This window comes from Chaetura pelagica, unplaced genomic scaffold (genome assembly GCF_000747805.2).
Source record: "Chaetura pelagica isolate M959 unplaced genomic scaffold, ChaPel_1.0 scaffold147, whole genome shotgun sequence".
NCBI lineage: Eukaryota > Metazoa > Chordata > Aves > Apodiformes > Apodidae > Chaetura > Chaetura pelagica.
Genome location: NW_009954194.1, coordinates 3,064,410 through 3,083,552, shown reverse-complemented (window position 1 = coordinate 3,083,552; position 19,143 = coordinate 3,064,410). Strand labels below are relative to the sequence as shown.

Here is a 19,143-nt window from a genome sequence, read left to right as displayed (position 1 = left end):
CTTCTTGTCCATTTTACAAAAATACACACAAATTCTCTAACAGGCACGCATGTATCCTATTCACCTTTCTTCCTTTTAAACCACCTCACACCAGTGATTCAGCTGACTCAAATAAAGAACATGCATTCTTTGTTATCTTTTATATTTACCTACTGCTAGTCTGTGGATATCCAGCCCCTCACCCATTATACTGTGTGTTTGTTATTAGATAGGTTTGAGTATTTTCCCAGTAAGAAACCTATACTTCACCTTTCCTCACCTATTTTTACAATCTGAAGGCTTCACACAGACTGCAGTGAAAAGCAACACTAACACAAAATACCAGATAAACAGATACAAAACCACCAAATATACATCCATGATGTAACAAGTCTCACCAGCTGCACTATATTTTACAACAGATTTAGACATGGGATACCAATCAATTTGTTTTTAAACATGGAAAGGTCCTGATACAACAATTCTTACCGCATAGCCATCAGTGACACTGAAGACAGTGACAACTTTGTTTGCATCACAGACTGCAAGAAAGGCACCATTGTGAGAATATGCCAGGTCAGTAACTGGACCTTTAGCTTCCAAAGACTTATTGTCATTTTTCAAAGAGGTTCCTTGGATTGAATACAAATGGACATTCCCATCCTGAGAAGTAATAGTGAAGAAGAGGGAAGGTACAAAAATCACTTTAAAATACAAAAAGTTAGGCTTACTGATTTTCTGGAACTTTTTGCATCAGTTCTATCTGGTAGTGCTTACACTGAGTGTAGTGAGTAGGTAGTGCTTAAACTGAGTTTACGAACTTGTCATTTATGCTGAAAACAGTGTAGAATATAGACCTGATTTCTAGAATTTGCCTACTTTAGGTACACACTAGGTAAAAACAATTGGATAATTTGAAAAGAAGCTAACACAAGATAAATAAAATGAACTAATAACGATGGTGGGAGAACCTGAGGAATGAAAGCCCATGAACAACAGTTTTGCAGTTTACTTGTTAGAATACTGCTGCTGTTACAAGCTGCCACCCACTACTTCTCAACACACCTACTGTCACTAAACACTTGTTACTAGTTGCAGTAGTTCCAAGTAGCACAGTTTTAGGAAGTGCAACCTTACCGCTCCTCCCACTGCTGCTGTTCCTCCTCCGGGGTGAATGGCTACAGCTTCTGGCTCATAGCCAAGGTCATCAATTGCAAAACATTTCTCCTTATCTTTCATCAAAACAATCTGTAAGCAGAAAACCAGAAACTAAGACCCTTTTCTTTCAAGTGCCTAATAGAAAACAAAGTCACAAATGTAAATCCACTTTGATTGCTCTGAAGTTCACTATATTCTGATTTCAGAGGAACAGTTGCATCCCTAAAAAGGTAACAAAAGAGAAAAGAAAGAAATGCCTACATGTGGTAATTAACTTATCTGATGTACTCAAGTACTTATGTTCTTTAAATTAGGTGGTGCAAGGCATGCTCTACTGCCTTTGGCTTTGCCTCATTTGGTTTGAACATGAAAGAAACATGGGCTAAACAGCATTTTTAGCAAAGCTTACTCCCTTCCTGGTTCACTGTTAAAGGAAGGGAGGCAGGACCAAGTTAGCAGCAAGTTAATATTGCAATGTTAAAGAGCTATTTGCATTCAATTCTATATGCAGCTTGAATTACACAGAAAACAGGTTTGGACAACAGCATTGAAAGTCTCAAGCATAAAACCAGCAGCACCCACACAGAAGGTATAAATCATTAGAAGTGTGCTTTGATACAAGGTAGCCCTGGTGCAATTGCTCTGGTTTTGCATGATTCAAATTCTACTGGCAAGCAAACTAGAGTTACCTATGCTGTACAACAGCATCAGTTAATTGGTTAGCTGGGCTAGTGGCAACAAATTAGAAGAAGTCCTTTCCCTAAAACTGGGTTACTGAATGGACCAGGCAAGAGCATGATTCAGACTGGTATTCCAGCACAAAGCTTTATCAATAACAAATTCAGATGCATCCATACAAGAGACTGTGAAATTTACATCTACACAGGAGACCGTCAAGTTGGTGCAGGATGCAAAACAAGCCTCTCAAGCATCCTGCTTCATTATGTTCTCCATACCTCTTATTAGAAAATTCTGCAGATGTGCAAGGTGATCCCACACTAAATAGGTTTGTCAGACACCAGCATGTTACCACACATGGAATTATTAACAGAGCAATTGTGTTGATTATCCACAACTTAATACTTACTTGTCCAATGCATAGAACTACAGCATAACCACCAGGACCCACTGCTAGACATTTTGGTTGAACATCCATTTTCACAGCATCCTGGCCACTGGAAAAAGGTGTGCCAAGGCAGAGAAGCAGGAAGGGCAAAGCAGAAAAATTATTCCATGCCTACAATTATTTAAAATTACCTAGCCAAATAACCATTCAACTAATGATCAAGAGGATACATAATGTATTATTTTGATTCTATTATTCTATTATTTTTTAATAATCTGCAAAGATTCCTTCTGTTTACTGCTTAAAGCATTAGTATCTAGATCAGGCCGTAGACACTGGAAGTGAATGTCAGTGTTACTAGAGTCTTATTTTTGTACTTAACTAAGTGGTCTTAACAGGATTCCTTGATGTTTTTTTGCTTCAGTTGTTGTTCCCATGAAGAAATAGCTGTGTCCCACCCCTCCTAACCACATTTATTACCAACATTCCTGGGTCTTTATGTGTCATAAAACAGACACCCTTCCTATAATCCCCTAGGTAAGACACCTGATACAAGGCAAATCTCCATCTAACCTGTGGAAGGGATGAGACAAACTGAGAAGTCCAGGATGCCTTTTCTTGTCAGAAAACCAGCAAGGTTGGTACAGCAATAATCTCTACAGTTTCCATGGTAACTTAAAACCTGAACTGCAGCACAAAATTCTTCACCATATAAATCAACAAAACTCTTGCTGTAAATCAATTAGGGCTGCAATAAAAGGTAACATTTGAACTAACCTGTAGTCTCTCTTGCTAAGGTTGGTGTAGCGCACAGTATCATCCATACTGCAGGTGACCAGTTGATCCATTTCATCCACTGCCATTCTAGAAACCTGGTTTGTATGGCCTTTCCCAGAAAAGCCATCATTCTCTCCAGTTTCAGAATCCCAATAATGTACATAATAGAATTAAGGAACATTTGAAGATACTAGTGCAGTCAGATACGGCATCATTAAAAGCTACATAGTTGTCAGAATACCTAAAGTTAGAAGGGACCTCTTGAAATTGTTTAGTCCAACCCACTGCTCAAATCAGTGTCAGCTACAACAAGCTGCCCATTCTGTTGAGTTTTGATTCTCTCTAGGGATGGAGACTTTAGAAATTCCCTGGGCAACCTGTACCAGATTCAACTAACCACACTTATAAAACATTTATTAAATGAAGCTCTGATGTTCTGTAATGAGCTAAATGACCAACCACAAACAGTAGCAAATAATGGAACAACCACCATTAGTTTTGAGAACAGGAAATACTTTTTAAAGAATTATAGTTAAAAGTTCCACAACATTCGCTTTCTCTTATGTTATACTAACATCAGTTGAACTATTAACACTATGCTACAGCTCTGCAAAGAAATAGGACCTGTATTTATAATGCTTTATGTCAACTTTATGCCATTTTAATGCATCACAGCACACAGGATGAAGGACTTTAGTTTTATTTATAAGCTTCAGAATGCTGAAGAAAAGCCAACAGTCTTCTAGCTGAACAGATCCCAGTCTCACTCTTTAAAATGCCCTTTGGAAACCAGGCTACATTCCCAGTGTTTTGCTCCAGAAACCAAAAGGACTGAAATAGAGTCTCAAAAGAAGTTCTCTTCAGTAGTGAGGAAGCCTTATGACACTTGGGGTACCAACTAAAGAACACAATCAGTCTGTCACAGAACTACAAAAGCACAATCTAATACTAGTTGGGAAAACAACTGTAAAGAGAAATGCATGTTAACGAGTCAGAGACAAATCAACAAGTCTATCTTTCTTGTCCTAAACATCTAAACAAGATACAGGACTTGCAGCACATGCTAAGATCTATCTACCTATTGCATGTACCAGCAAGAGACAACAATATATATTTCGCCTGTATGACAGAAAATGTGGCAAGTTACAAGAGGCTGATTTAATGTATTTTCTTGCTCCTCCATACTATGTACCACAAAGCAGTGCCAATTGGAAATTAGGAAGTGGCTCATATTTAGCAGGCAAGTTTAAAGCCAACCATTGAAATAGGCAAGTCAGAGGAAAGCAAAACAAACTTCTTCAGACATAAACATTCGCTTGTGTCCAACAGCCTAAGTTTCTGTCTTTGGTGAAGCTTCTTTTTTTACTTCCTCCTAATGAGCTCTCTCAGCCTGTAAGTCTAGAACAAATACCACCATTATTCAAAGGATATTAATATGACCATCATTACTTCCAGAGTAAATATAGCATTTTCCACCATTTTTATGCACTGTAAGACACTGAATCGATTTACTATGACCCTGTGAATGGGAAATAAATAATAATTATTGATGGGCAATTTTTCATCTTAATGCATACATAAATCAAACTTGAGAAAAAATATGGGTTATTTGGATAATTTTGTTCACAAGCACTAAAAGTGACCTAGAACAGAAATCAGTAATTAATGGTACACTCATAACTGTTGCAGCATTGCTATTTCCATGTACTTCTCCTTGAAGAGAAAGAATAGGCACCATGAATTATTAGTCTGCTGGGCCAGAATACTTTCATGGCTTTCTCAATAACAAAGTTTTGCACTTTATGATTCAGGGAAGAGGACTAAATACCTTCAGGTACCCATGCCAACTGCCAGAATTATAGAAGCAACAGCAAGAATCTGGGACATCTGTTTCTAGTTCATATAAAAAAAAAAAGTAAGTTCCCATGAGAGTGCTCTGCCAGTAAACTCTTTAATTCCTCAAATTAAAGATCAATTGCGCAGTAAACCCAATCACCTTGTTCACAACACTAGCTCTTGTTGAACAAGGCATCACTGGTAGTTTTTTAATCTATTTCTTTTCTTATCTCAAGAATGCTTAAAAGCTGGTATGAAAGATAAGTTGATAACCTTAATGGAAAACAAAATCAGTCTCTGTATTTGCAGTAAGAACAGGATCACACATATAACATTTTCTTGATTCATGTGACTTGCAAGACTCAGTCACACACTGCTTGTTTGGCACTGCAAACAAAACTCTTATTATTCCATCTAGAAAACTTTAACCACTGAACCATTTATTGCAGAAACTGGGACAACAACAAAAGCTTAACTTACCTTTATGACACGTAGAGGCTTATTTGGATTGTTCTTGTCCAAATAATTGATATATCCAGACAGGGAGATAGTCAGCAAGTGGTCTTTCTGCCACAAACAACCCAGCTGCTGATCCAACACGTTTGATCCCATGTTAAAAGTACTGACAATAGAATTAGCACCAACATCCCAGATTTTAGCAGTTTTATCTCCAGACGCAGAAAGCAACTGACTACTGTCAGGACTCCAACTAATCTGCAAAAATACATGTCAGCACAATATAGCAAATGCATTTATTTTTGCAATACTTCACAGTCCATGAACTTGGTAATGAAGGACTACAGGCCATTTGTACAAATGAAGTGATACTTACAGCATAAATACCTCCATCATGAGCTTTGCCTCCACCAAGAGCACACACTTTCTCTCCAGTTTTCCCATCGTAGACAAAAATCTTAAGAGAGCACATAGAGATACAACTTAAAGGGAAAAGCGGGAACAGAAAAAAAAACAACAACCCAAGAATTGAAACACTGTTACTTGTGCTGCACAGATGATACTTCTATTACACAGCACAAGGTTTACCAAACACAAGATTTTTGAAGAGGGGTAGAAGTACTCTTGCTTTCAATACTTAAGACTAAACAAATGAGAAGGCAATTGTAAATAATCACAATAAGCCACTCAGTACATTGGATCATGACATTTGAAACTCTGGAAGATGTTACATTTTTTTACTCCTGCTGTGATGGCAGCTGCTTAGAACTGCATTCATGTGAATCAGCCCTCTTAGAAGGAGAAGCTACCTATGGTAACAGCATCATTGTTAAACCTGCCCTTTTCCGTAGGGAGTCTACATGAAGGCAAACTGCTATCTAGGAACTCGGTATTTCAGTCAGGCTCCTCAGGATTGTAACAAAGACATATATATTCCAAAAGTCTAATATGTTCCTGACAAAATAACCCATAAGGGAAGCAATATGCTAGAGAGATGGATTAGGGAAGAAAGCTGACTGGGAATAGTCTGGCTGATGTCAGTTGTTACAGCTTCGCAGAAAGACAGAAGTTTAAAGCATGTCTTGGAAGAAAAAGAGAAGCAGCATGGATTTTACAATACTAATCCTATTGCCAAAATGCACAAGAAAATTTTCACGTGCTAAAATCACTACAAAAAGACATCCTTGTTTTATTACCTGGCCATCTGCACTAGCTGTAGCAAGTCTGTTCCCATCAGGAGAAAACCTCACACAGTTCACAAACCGTGTATGGTCCTGTAGGAGAAAAAGAATCAGTACACAAACTAAGAACAGATCTTTTTACACAGATGATAATCCATTAACAATGAAATCATCTTACATGGTAGCCCTAAATTAGGAGTGCGGGAGATACCTGCTGTAAAGAATTGCTGCAGTGCCAGTCTAGTCTGAAGAGGATCATGGGGATAAAGAACAGTTCAGGGAAGAAGCTGTGACATCAATACTGAAGCAGTTCAAACAATTTAGCACAACACCAGATGAATGAATACCCTCTTTCACGGATAGGTATGAAGAAACCCTCAGCTGCAGCCTAGATGCAAACATGGGATTCCTCCCCTCTGGTCACAGAGTTCTTCTGCAATATCCTCCAGACTTTGACTCTTGCTTCATTGAGCAAATTTTACACACAGGAGAGTGCTTTATCCTTCTTATTGCAAAAAAACACAGGCATGAAGCATAAATTATTATTTTACTGGAATTCCATTTCTGGGAGATTGCACTAGTGGTAGCTCTGTGAAGTAACTAGGCAAGACTGATGTATGCTCCCCAAATAGACTATTTACAAGTAGGAGACTATTCAAACCATGCTAACTAGAAAACACACGTTAAATAGGGAAGCACCACAATGAGGTCAAAGCTCCCATGTAGAGATATTTGGGAGACTATTTTTAGTATTATGAAAGGCAGGTTCTAACCTACTTCCTCTAACTATAGTTTTGGTTTTTTTTCCTGATGATACCTCAATCTCTAATCTAAACCATGTAACAGCCTGTACCAGAATCCCACATATCAACTCTTTAAAAGGAAGACTGCATCACATACCAGTCTAAGCAGCAGTGGTAAGCAATTCAGAGTTCCAAAAGAACCAGCTTAGCAAAATGCAAGTATCAACTTAAGTTCAAAAATATATTAGGCAACTACATCATTTCATTGGATTGCAGAGCTCAAAACAATTCCTTTTCTAGACCTGCAATGGAATCCTTACTAAAGTCAGTATATGAAGACTACTCAAGGCAAATGCTTAAGAAAATAAAAGGCCTACTACGGTGTTTTTAAAAGTAAGAACTAAACTATTTTAATTTACTACTGCAATAACGTTCAGTATCTCTGCAACAGTTTAGCGGCAAAGACATGTCTTCTGCCACCAAAAACAACTGCAGAAGCTTTTGGTTTTTTTTTTCTTTGGCCCCAAGTAACAACGAAGGTTTAAATGTGGTTTACTTCATTTACATAAAGAGGCTTTACTTCATTTACATAAAGAGATTTTAACTAGCAGAAGAAACAAAAAATGAAAAGGGATGTAGAAATAGAAAACTGACCACAGAAGTTATACACCCAATTCTTCATTATAAAGATCAGCTACTTTCTCAAACATCTACAAATCTCCCTTTCTACGTTGCCCTGGGGTTACAGATTTGAGCACTCTTACATTTCTTGGATCAAGCACCTTGAATAATACTAAGAAATTCTACTCATATCTGCACTGGGAAGCAGAACTCAGAAAGGACAAATAGGGTCAATAAAACATATCACTTCTTAATCTATGGAAGAGGTTGGAGACAAAAACACACCACAAAACAAAACCACAAACTCAACATCAGAAAAAGTACTTCCAGTTTGCCTCTCAACCAACTATTTATTTCAGTTTTCCAGGCCTGAGACAAGCCTTCAATTTATACACAGGTTTAAGACAGCCACTTTACATCAACTATGTGCCAAAAGAGGGAGCTAAGAACTCTTGTTAGAACAGCTAGTTGTGACAAAAACTGCATACTTGTTGGAAAGATTTTAGTTAATTTGCTGCACAATTTAACAGAGCCACATCAAAACTTAAACTCACACTTATTGTAAACTTGAACTTGAATGGAGGTCCCTCAAAGAAAGCAGCACAGTTGTCATCACTGCCCGTTGCTAGACGATATGGTCTTGTTTGTTTAATGTCCACACTATTGATCACTTTGTTGTGCCCAGTAATCTCACCAACAGAAGAGCCACTATCCCACAGGAACACTGCTCCAAACCTAGTCAGAAAAGCACACAATAACTACAATTCACGCAAGTTACATGTAGATTAACTCCTTGAGCAACCGCAAACAGCAGATTTAAGTGCACTGAAAGAAAAGAAATTAGGTCATCTTGTTAATGTCATGCAAGTGCATCACAGTTCCCTGAAGGCTGTATGAGATCTTGCTGGAGAGTGAATCTAATCTTCAATAGGAGATGTTTTCTGAAGGGGAGAGACAAGCAACTTTTATGTATAAAGCCTCTAAAAATTCAGACATCCAAAAGATGTTCTTAAGTAAGTCTGATGATTTATAAAAAGAAAGCAGTAAATTATTCCATCTGCCTCATCACAACACACAATGCAGAAAGCTAGGATAACTGGCACTCCATCAGTTATCTGCTTATTCAGCCTAGAGTGGGTATCATCACTTTTACAACTATTATTACTTAAAGGTTTAAGCAATAAGAGTTATTACAGTATTGGCCTTTCTTACTTAGATCACTTTAAAAAAAATCATTATAATCAATACAGTGGCATTAATTTGCCAGAGCATCACTATTAGAAACAGGTTCTACAGAATCATTTCAGCACAATTCTAGGCTGAGAGTACACCCACCTAATGGGAAACTGGCAGACTTTTTGAAGCAGGAGAGCAAGTTTACATAGTGTCTACCCAGGGACAGGTGGGAGTGCAGGGAGCAATGAAGGAAAAAGAATCTCTTTCAAATACCTGGACACAGTATGTAATAGTGATTAAATAACAGCGCATGGAGTCAAGACCACACTGTTTTTCAGTCCTTTAGGCATAAAACTACCAGGTCTGGACAGTTTTAAACTGAAAGAGGACAGATTTAGATTAGATATTAGAAAGAAATTCTTTACTGTGAGGGAGGTGAGACACTGAAGAGGCTGCCCAAGAAAACTGTGGATGCCGCCTCCCTGGAAGTGTTCAAGGCCAGGTTGGATGGGGCTTTGAGTAACTGTTCTAGTGGGAGGTGTCCCTGCCCATGGCAGGTGGGTTGGAACTAGGTGATCTTTGAGGTCCCTTCCAACTCAAGCCATTCTATGGTTGTATGACAGTCTTTAGATATTAAAGAAAGGACACAAACCCAACAGCAACGGGCACTTCATTTAGTGAGACAAGGACAATAGGTCGTGATTTTTTTAAAATTACCATAGGGCCTAAAAATATGGGCATGTTGCCAAAGGAGAAAATTTAGATATATTATTTTCTGTATTATTTTTACTCTTATTCAATTGTGTCTTCCTTTGGGAGGATGAAAGCACAGGCAGAACTATCTTGTTGTTTTCCTTCATACTCTTTCAGAATTAGAGAAAAAAATAAATTCCATCAAAAGGCACACTGAACAGTTCTCATTGAATGTAATGCCCACCTCTCAGAAAACAAGACCAAGACCCACACAATTTTTTTTTAACTGAACTCTAAGAGAACTGTATTTTCCAAGTAATTTTACAGCTGTCAAACACTGCATAAAGAAGACTGCTGCAGAACAGCACAACCTGAAATCTAAACAGGGAACAAGTAATAATTTTCTTCCCTTGAAGAATTAAAAGCTTTCTGCAAAGAACCTGCTTTGTTAGAATACAAAGGTTTAAAGTATGTGTGTGCATGTATATGCACACACGCAAAGATATTACTCACTTTTCCCTTCCTTCTCCAACAACAGCAATTCTCTTGCTGTCTTCAGTCCAGGCAAGGTCCTTTATTTTTCCAGCAAATGGCTGATACTCATACTTCAGTAGGTGTTCCTTCTGTGTAGTATCCCAGATTCTCAGCTTTCCAGAGACATCTGCCATAATAAAATAGAATATAACTATTGTTGTTCCAGCATGACTCAGCCCTCTGCCAGGATACAGATTTTCAGCTACACTGAACACTTCTACTAGCAACCTATTATCTTACCCTATTACAATTACTACATATCACTTGGTTTAGAAACCATGAAGACTATACCCATTTCACTGAATTACATTTTTAACCAGACATAAAGGTTCCAGGAGACCTGCATGGTTGAGCAGGGAGCTACTGAAAAAGCTCAAGTGGAAGAAAGAAGTTTATAGAACATGGAAAAAAGGACAGACCACTTGGGAAGAACACAAAAACGTTGTCAAAGTATGTAGCGATGAAACAAGGAAAGCTAAGGCCTCCTCAGAAATTATACCTGGTGAGGGAGGTCAAGGACAACAAGAAAGGTTTCTTCAAGTACACTGGAGGAAAAAGGAATTCTAAAGGGAATGTGGGCCCTCTGCTGAATGAAGTTGATGCCCTAGTGATAGAGGATACAGAGAAGGCAGAGTTACTGAATGGCTTCTTTGCTTCTGTCTTCACTGCTAAGGATGACCCTCAGGAGTCCCACACCACCAAGGTCACAGAGGAAGTCCAGCAAAAAGAAGTTCAGTTAAAGCAGACTGGCTTAAGGATCCATGAACCCTGGTTAAGAGAACTCATGGGAGCTGGCAGAAGTCATTGCTAGGTCACCTCCTGGAGAACAGAAGAGGTGCCTGAGGACTGGAGGAAAGTCAACATCACCCCAGTTTTAGAAAAAGGCAAGAAGGAGGACCTGGGTAACCACAGGTCACTCAGTCTTATCTCCATCCCTAGAAGGTGTTGGGATAGTTTATTCTTAGTGTCATGTCAAAACATGTTAGGGAGAGGAGGGTTATCAGGAGTAGTTAGCATGGATTCAACAAGAGGAAGTCATGCTTGACCAATCTGATAGCCTTTTATAGATGAGGGGAAGGCAGCTGATGTGGTCTTCCTCGACTTCAGCAAGGCTTTCACCACTGTCTCCCGTGGCATCCTTACAACCAAACTTGAGAAGTGTGGTTTGGAAGCCTGAATAGTGAGATAGATTGGGAACTGGCTGAAGGACAGAGCCCAGAGAGCCGTTAGTGGAGCCGAGTCCAGCGGGAGGCCTGTGACTACTGGTGTCCTCCAGGGGTCAGTACTGAGTCCAGTCCTGTTCAATGCATTAATCAAAGCCTTGGATGCAGGGATAAAGTGTATCATTGCAAGTTTGCTTATCATCCAAAACTGGGTGGTGTGGCTGACACGCCAGCAGGCTGTGCTGGATGACAGAAGGCTGTGTTGCCATCCATTGTGACCTGGACAGGGAGAAACCTAATGAAGTTCAAAAAGGGCAAGTGTAGAGTACTCCATCTGGGGAAGAACACCACCATACACCAGGACAGGTTAGGGGTTGACCTGCTGGAAAGCAGCTCTGGGGAAAAAGACCTGTGAGTCATTGTGGACAACCTGCTGACCACGAGCCAAATATGTGCCCTCACAGCCAAGAGGGTCAGTGGCCAGCAGGTCACAGGAAGTTCTACTCCCCCTCTGCTGTGCCAGTGAGACCTTGCCTGGGGTAGTGTTCACTTCTGGGCTTCCCAGTTGAAGAACAAGGAACTACTGGAGGCAGTCCAGCACAGGGCCACTAAGATGATTAAGGAGCTTGTGGGAAACTGTTCTTTTCTTCCCCACATAAGTCTAATATTGGCTCACAACAGAGCTGAAGCACCATATGAGGAAAGGCTGAAGGAGCTGGGTCTGTTTAGCTTAAAGGAGGCTGAGAGGGGATCTCATCAATGGTTACAAGATACATAAAAAGTGAGTGTCAGGAGGATGGGGTCAAACTCTTCTCTGTGACATCCAGTGACAGAACAAGGGGCAATGGTCACAAACTAGTAAACAGGAGATTTAACCTGAATATGAGAAAACACTTTTTTACTTTGAGGGTAACAGAGCACTGGAACAGGCTTCCCAAGGAGGCTTTGGAGTCAGTCTCCATCCCTAGAGACATTCAAAATCCACCTGGATATGTTCCTGTGTAATCTGCTCTAGGGGATCCTGCTCTAGGAGTAGGGTTGGACTAGATGATCTCCAGAGCTCCCTTCCAGCCCCAACTAGCGTGTAAGTCTGTGCTCAAGACACACAGCAATAAATACAACACACAGAAACAACTTTTGCAGACACATGAAAAAATTGCCCAGTAAGAGGGCAGGACTCCATATGCTATCAGCCAGTATCTGTCAACTACCCATGTTACACAAAAAAAACCCCAAACCTGCCCCCACCTTCTCAGCAGCTACAAGGTAACTTACACTTCATTGGGAAGTAAGCTACCCTGGATCTACTATATGAGAGCAATCTGGTTGACAGTGGCTGATACACTAAAATCCACATCTCAGCTTTACACTTTCTCCATACAGAAATATGCACACACAATGTTGCCTGTGGATACCTGCACTACCTGGATTATTGCAAATATTGAAAAATGGTGCTGTCACAAACAGCAAACATAACAGCTCATGACAATTTAAGAACACAACAAAAGCTTCTTTGGTCACTGTATCTTCTTGGTATTACACAGGCCCAGAGCTTGCTTCTATTCAGAGCAATTATTGTGGTGCAGTATTGTATCCAGAGGAACTGTTCCACACAGTTTTACAGAACTCTAATGAAACCCACACAGCAAACTGTGTGTATTGGACCCTTCACAAAAGCCTGTTTTAGAATAAACCACATGCTAAAATATATACATTTCACATCAGCAGAATGTTTTTAAGTCCTGATCACCATTTACCTGTGAATCTTTATAGTTAAATTTAAATTTACAGCAACCCTGCACTTTTGGGTCCTGATAATGGACTCATGTTCTCCACTTCTGCTAAAAGGACAGATGCAGAATCCTTCATTTTACATAAAGAATGTGTTATTGATGCAGGATTTTAAATGTTTGCTCCATCTATTGATAGATAGACACACATTGCTTTAACTTTGTGGTATATCCCATTACTACCTCTGTTATGACTGCAGCAAGAGAAATTACCCTAAAAGCCACAAAGCATATTGCCAAAGGTCTGTCTCATCAAGCACATGAAGTATTAATGCAGCTTGCACAGCTAATGCAGATTTATATAGAGAAATGAATCTTACATGTTATACTTAGAAACAGCTTAAACAGCCTGATACTATCTTCAGACCCCATGCTCAGCAGTATCATAAACTATTTATAAACGACGTACAGAAGATGCTTTTAAAGGAAAAAAATTGCAGCTTAAACTCCAGTATGACAGACAACTTCTGCAAAAAGTCAACTGAGTATTCTCCTAGGAGGAAGGGCCTTCCTTAAGCCGATCATGATGAAAAACTTCTCCAAAGAAGTATGTATTGCTATTCTTTTATAGAGGACTGAAAAGTCTACAAGGATACAAGAACATAATAGATTCTGAGTACAGTGCAAACACAGAACACCAAATTTGTACAGTAAAAATGTAAAACAGGTTTTGAGAAGGTATTCAAATCGACAGAGTCCACACACCAGACTGAGCCAAGAAAATCCTGGCTAAAGATACATAAATAATTCAGCTTTGTGATATGCAAGAAGCCAAGAGGGACAGAGCATTTTAGATTTTTAAAAATACTGTTCCCTTTGAATTGCTGAGAGAGAAATTCCCATTCTACCAAGACCTGTGCATGAGTCTGGACTCCCTTTCTGAGGGTCTTATATTCAGGATGTTTTATTTCTAGATACTTTACTTAGAAAGTTTTTCTGCATTTGGGCACATTACTTGCTTTTGAAGTGTTTCTATTAGACAATGGCATGAAGATTAAAACAAAATCCATAGGTTAACTGCAAATACTTTGAAGAAATAGAAGCATTTATCAATATTCTTCAACTGTACAGCAGCCCTCCTGAAAAAAGTTATTTGAAGCAAGCTTCTATTAAAAAGGGTTTGTCTAGTTCTTTTTAAGTTACCAAGAACTGCAGCCATTTCTGCTAACAAACCAGGAAATTCAAGCTGTAGAAATTCCTGTTACCTATTCTCTCTACTGATTCACATGCACTATTACATGGAACCTGCAAATAACCCTCGTCCCCTGCTAACTTATCAAATAACATCTTTTTAGTTCAGGTAACAAATGTAAGAAAAACCATGCCAAGTCTTGCAAAGTTCAGTAAGGAAGAAAGTGGGAGGGAAAAGAAAGGAGTATACAGTCTCCTAGAACCTCTTCCATGCCCCTAAAGTATGAAAGTTTATTAACAAGCAAAAACAATAGTCCTGTACTTCAGAAATAACTTTTCATTCTGCTGCACATACACAAGTTTTCATTACGCTAAGATCTGTTCTCTTTAATGCTTCACAGTATTTAAAATTCATTTCCAGGTTCTTTTTAAGTAATAAACTTAAAGACGATCAAGCATGTCACTAAACTCACTGCTTTAGAAAGAGGCTAGAGGAACAACTAAAGAAACTATCCCTCCCTCATGCATGTATGCGTAATTTCATTGAAGCACATTACATTACACACATTGGGTATATAAATGGGAAGCTTTACTACTCCGTTTTGACAGCAACTTTTACATCAAGCACTTTAACAGTTCTGTCCTCACATCTCGTGCAGCATTCAAGCCATACTTTACCTCCAGATGCTATGTAGAATCCACTGGGAGCATACTTGGCAACTACGACCTGATGGGCATGCTCAGTGTAGATGTCAGCAATTGCAGGATTCTAGTTTAAAGGAAAAAAACCCAACACTTTTAAGTTGCATTTCTTGGTTTTCAAAGAAGTAATATCAGACACAAAGGCAAAACTCAGAATTTCTCCTCAAGCTCCTTTTCTCACACCTTTCCTTCCAACTTAATTTGAGCCACTGTCTAAAACTGAGAAACACAGTACACACTGCAGGACGCTGTTGTCCAGTACCACTATAAAAACCCTACTGATTTATAACAATTGACACAGTATTTCCTCCAACAGCCAGGACTGCTGTGACCCTTTCCTCTCCAATACCTACCGAAAAGTATAAAAGCACTCTCCAAAACATTAGGCCAAGCACAGGGCTTTCTTTTCTGGGGCTGGCCCAGGTAAGACAGTCACCCGAGCAGAATATTAAATGTGAGCTATGCTTTGCAACACACATCCAAAAATTCTACTATAGGTGAGTATGAAAATTAAGCATACAGTTAACCATAGTGCATGGTCAATCATCATGTGTTCAAGATTCCTCCATAACCAATGAGGTGTGTAAGGCTTCCAACCAGCAAGGATCAGTCTGGTTAAAAAGCTAGCAGACTAGCACAGAAAAAGACAATTTCCATAGTATTAAGAGTCGTATAGGAATTCTACAAGAAATTCACTGCCCCTCCACCATGATTTTATCTCTTCAGTCTAAAATATGCTTCCGGACACTTCAGGGTGGACAATAAAACTGACTCAGTGTCTCAGCAGATCAGTACTGTTACACTACACAGACCAAAAAAGAATGACATCAAGGCAGAGTCTGCTCTCAAATTAACTGTATAAAAAAAGCCATTCTCCACATCTTCCAAATATAGTGTACATATGCTACAATAGCAGCAGTACTACATTACCCCTTTAGAAATTTTTTTTCTACCAGTTACCAGCTATCTTTGGGCTCCAGAACCTCAACTCATATGGTCAAAACAAAAGTCCATTTTAACTGATGTAATTACTACAAATGTGTTCATCCAAACCAGAAAACCACCTGATGTTATGGCATGACTCAGCCATCCAATCAGGAAAAATGAAAACACCTGCTCTGTGTTACAAAGTCTCCTGCTTGCAGGAGTTCTTGCTGTAGCAGTACTGTTACATCTCAGGAGACAGAATACAGCTTACTCATGCAATCAGCTCCTTTTTGCTTCTGTGTTGTTTTTCTTTTTAACACAGCTTGAGCGTCTTATAGCTCTACTTAAGTCTGCATTTACAGCATACATGTCACTCTCCACTTTGTGTGCAACTCGATCTTACCTAAACAAAGATGTTTTGCCCATGCTATAGCTGCATCACCTACAATTTCAGACAGCTCAGCGCCCCCCCCCCTCCACTTTGTTAGCAGTGGCATACATTAGTATCTGCTATTTTACAGTAAGAATCTCCAAGAGCTCAGGAAGAAGATGAGAGACTGGCCTTAACAGACTGACCGAAGGGGTTAAATGAAAGATTGACTCCCAGATTTAAAATACAGCAAATAGATTCAGGAAATCAGGCCATTAGTTAACAGTTGCCTATTTAAACGCTGTTTATTTGATAACATTATTTCTGCTTGTAAAGTCTTGTATGTATTTCATATCAAAACCCAAAAACCCCCCACTTCTAAATAGGTTTTAGGATAAGATTATATCATTAGCTGGGATAAATGCAGGACCTAACACTAGACTAAACAAGAGTGATCTTATGTGGCTTACTTCACACACTGAAACCAGAGCCACATATGAAAGTGAGCAGTTGGGAGTTGCAAGCTTCAAAGTAGGTTTAGACTCATGAAGATAAACTATTAATGAGGCATGAAACCTTACAAATATCACTAGTCTTACTGACTCACAGTGCTTTTCCAGCACTGTTCCAGGCCTTCCTTGTTAAAGTAAGTCTCTAGATCATGGTTAAAGATCAAGCATTAACCCTGAAGGCTATGTTCATCACCACTGATTAGCAAATACCACAGAACTTAAGACAGGTGAATCACTGCATTTTGATGACTTCTTTAAATTAGAGCACAAACATCCCATTAGAAAACTGCTCATGGAGGGATTACACACTGACCTTCCAGTGTTTAATTTGCTTGTTGCAAGCTATTATACAGGCTTTTACATTCTTCAGAGAAGGCATGGCTCTCAGCTAAGTGTGGACACACTTTCACCTCGGGTTAGGAACAAACCACAACACTATGCAACACAAAAGCTTTACTACAAGCTTTGGTCAGTTTTTGTCACTTCTACAATATATTACATAGTTGTCTGCAGAATGTCACCTGTCAATTATTAACAGTAGCTGACTCTCTTTACCAGGTAGGTAATTCTGCATATCAGCACGAATCACACCATAAACCAGATTAATTTATGACTATTTATGACTATTCTCAACTTCCCTTGAGAGTTTAAACAGTCTAAATTTGAATTCCCATAACCCCACCTCGCCTGTACTCAGGGCCATGCCACACACTCTCATGTTCTGGCTCACACTGGGACTAACATTTGCACTGGGCAAATTTTCTGTGAGCTGATTCAGGAAGATAAAAACAAATTGTTCTCTTCCAATTTAACCCCCAAAATAGGGTCAGAGGAGCACTAATGACAGTGCAAGGGAGGTGGCCATAATCCCTAAATGGGCAAAAACTGTAACGTAAGCAGAGTGGCTTTTCTCTCTTCTCTCATCAGACTGTGTGCCATTACAGTGTTTAATGAGGGCTTCTGGTTTCAGAAAATTGAACTTTTCTTGATAGCAATAGAGAAACACAACAACATTATACTCAGATACTGAAACCAGAGAGCAAGCTCCTTCCTGTCTTTAGGTGGATGAATTTAATTTGGTACCAAAATAGAAATTTGCAAATAACTATTAGTAGCATTCTTGTGATACTGCCTGACAATGAAGAAATGTCCGAATACAGCGAAAGTGAGGATACAAAACAGGAAAACAGCTTATTAAAATTAAGCTTACAGAGATGATTTACAGAAGTAGCCATAAACAAATCCATTGTTGTAGAGACCTAAAAATTCCAGAGAGGTGACCCGCCCCCCTGCAGGCCAAATATGCAGTAAGAGAGGGAAGTAAACCTAGGTGAGAACTTGATTTTCTAAACAAGCACTTACTTTGAAAAAAATGTATTGTTTGAAAACAAGTAGCAAAACAATAAACTAGACATGTAATGCTTCCTCAATTCTTCTCAAAGAGATGCCATCTTTGAAAAGAAATAATTTAGGTAACATGCTTAATATTTCTCTAGTTATCCCCAGGGAAGAAAAAAACCCCAAACCCAGTCATTCACACCACTGAAAACATTAACTGGGGCATTCTAATATTTAATCGATGGGGAAAGTTCCCTGTGACCAGTGCTGGGAAGTCAACATGCAGAGAGCTTGCCACCGAGTCAGGCAGCTGGCAACTGCTGTGATTCCTGGAGTGCAGAGGGAAAGAAAAAGAAGCTGGAGAATACTGCATGCAAAAATAGGTGTTTGCAAGTTTTTGCATGCTTCTCTAACAAGCTAAAGGCCCAACAGAGCAAATAAGGAAGAGATGATTTAATAGGGAAATGCAACAGTCAACTTCATAAACGGGGCCAACCAGAATGTATCAGTCTCTCATCTATAAATCCTAGGGAAAGGGAGTGAGAACTACACATCTGACTGAGATTTCCTACCGGTTTTCACAGCGGCTGCCCATGGCTTTAAGCCTGAGTCATCCCCCCTGCTTATTCCCCGGTGCTGATCGCAGATCTGTGACCTCAATCGCAGTGACTAGGTAGGTGTGCGTGCAGCACAGCCCCGGCTGTTACGGGAGAGGATGTGGGGAACAGAAGGAAACTTAGCAAAAGCTCTAGACTACGAAACAATTCAAGCAAGCGGGGATACATTACATCAATGTTTCTGATGACGACACACTTTCCATTGGTATAAAGAAAATTGTTGCCTTTAGGATCGCCTCCGATAATCTTGGAAACGCCGCGTTCCACCTGCGGGAGGCTGGCGAACACTTTTTCTGCGGAAAAAGGAGAGGGGGGGGGTGTAAATAAAATAACAAACAACCAAGGATTTAAAAAACCCAGCCACGTAGCCCCT

General features: G+C 39.5%; 1 protein-coding gene across 1 annotated transcript in view; it reads right to left on the bottom strand.

The window, feature by feature from the left end:
* WDR1 (WD repeat domain 1) overlaps positions 1–19,143 on the bottom strand; it is a 34,166-nt gene that overhangs the window by 3,051 nt on the left and 11,972 nt on the right. Inside the window, exons 2-13 of the mRNA XM_010003133.1 lie at positions 18,942–19,063; positions 14,983–15,073; positions 10,200–10,347; positions 8,372–8,552; positions 6,469–6,546; positions 5,649–5,729; positions 5,297–5,530; positions 4,412–4,499; positions 2,981–3,137; positions 2,225–2,312; positions 1,117–1,227; positions 469–642 (exon numbers count right to left, since the gene is read on the bottom strand). Of these exons, the coding sequence (XP_010001435.1) occupies positions 469–642; positions 1,117–1,227; positions 2,225–2,312; positions 2,981–3,137; positions 4,412–4,499; positions 5,297–5,530; positions 5,649–5,729; positions 6,469–6,546; positions 8,372–8,552; positions 10,200–10,347; positions 14,983–15,073; positions 18,942–19,063 (1,553 nt within the window). The remainder of the gene's footprint in view (positions 1–468; positions 643–1,116; positions 1,228–2,224; positions 2,313–2,980; positions 3,138–4,411; positions 4,500–5,296; positions 5,531–5,648; positions 5,730–6,468; positions 6,547–8,371; positions 8,553–10,199; positions 10,348–14,982; positions 15,074–18,941; positions 19,064–19,143) is intronic.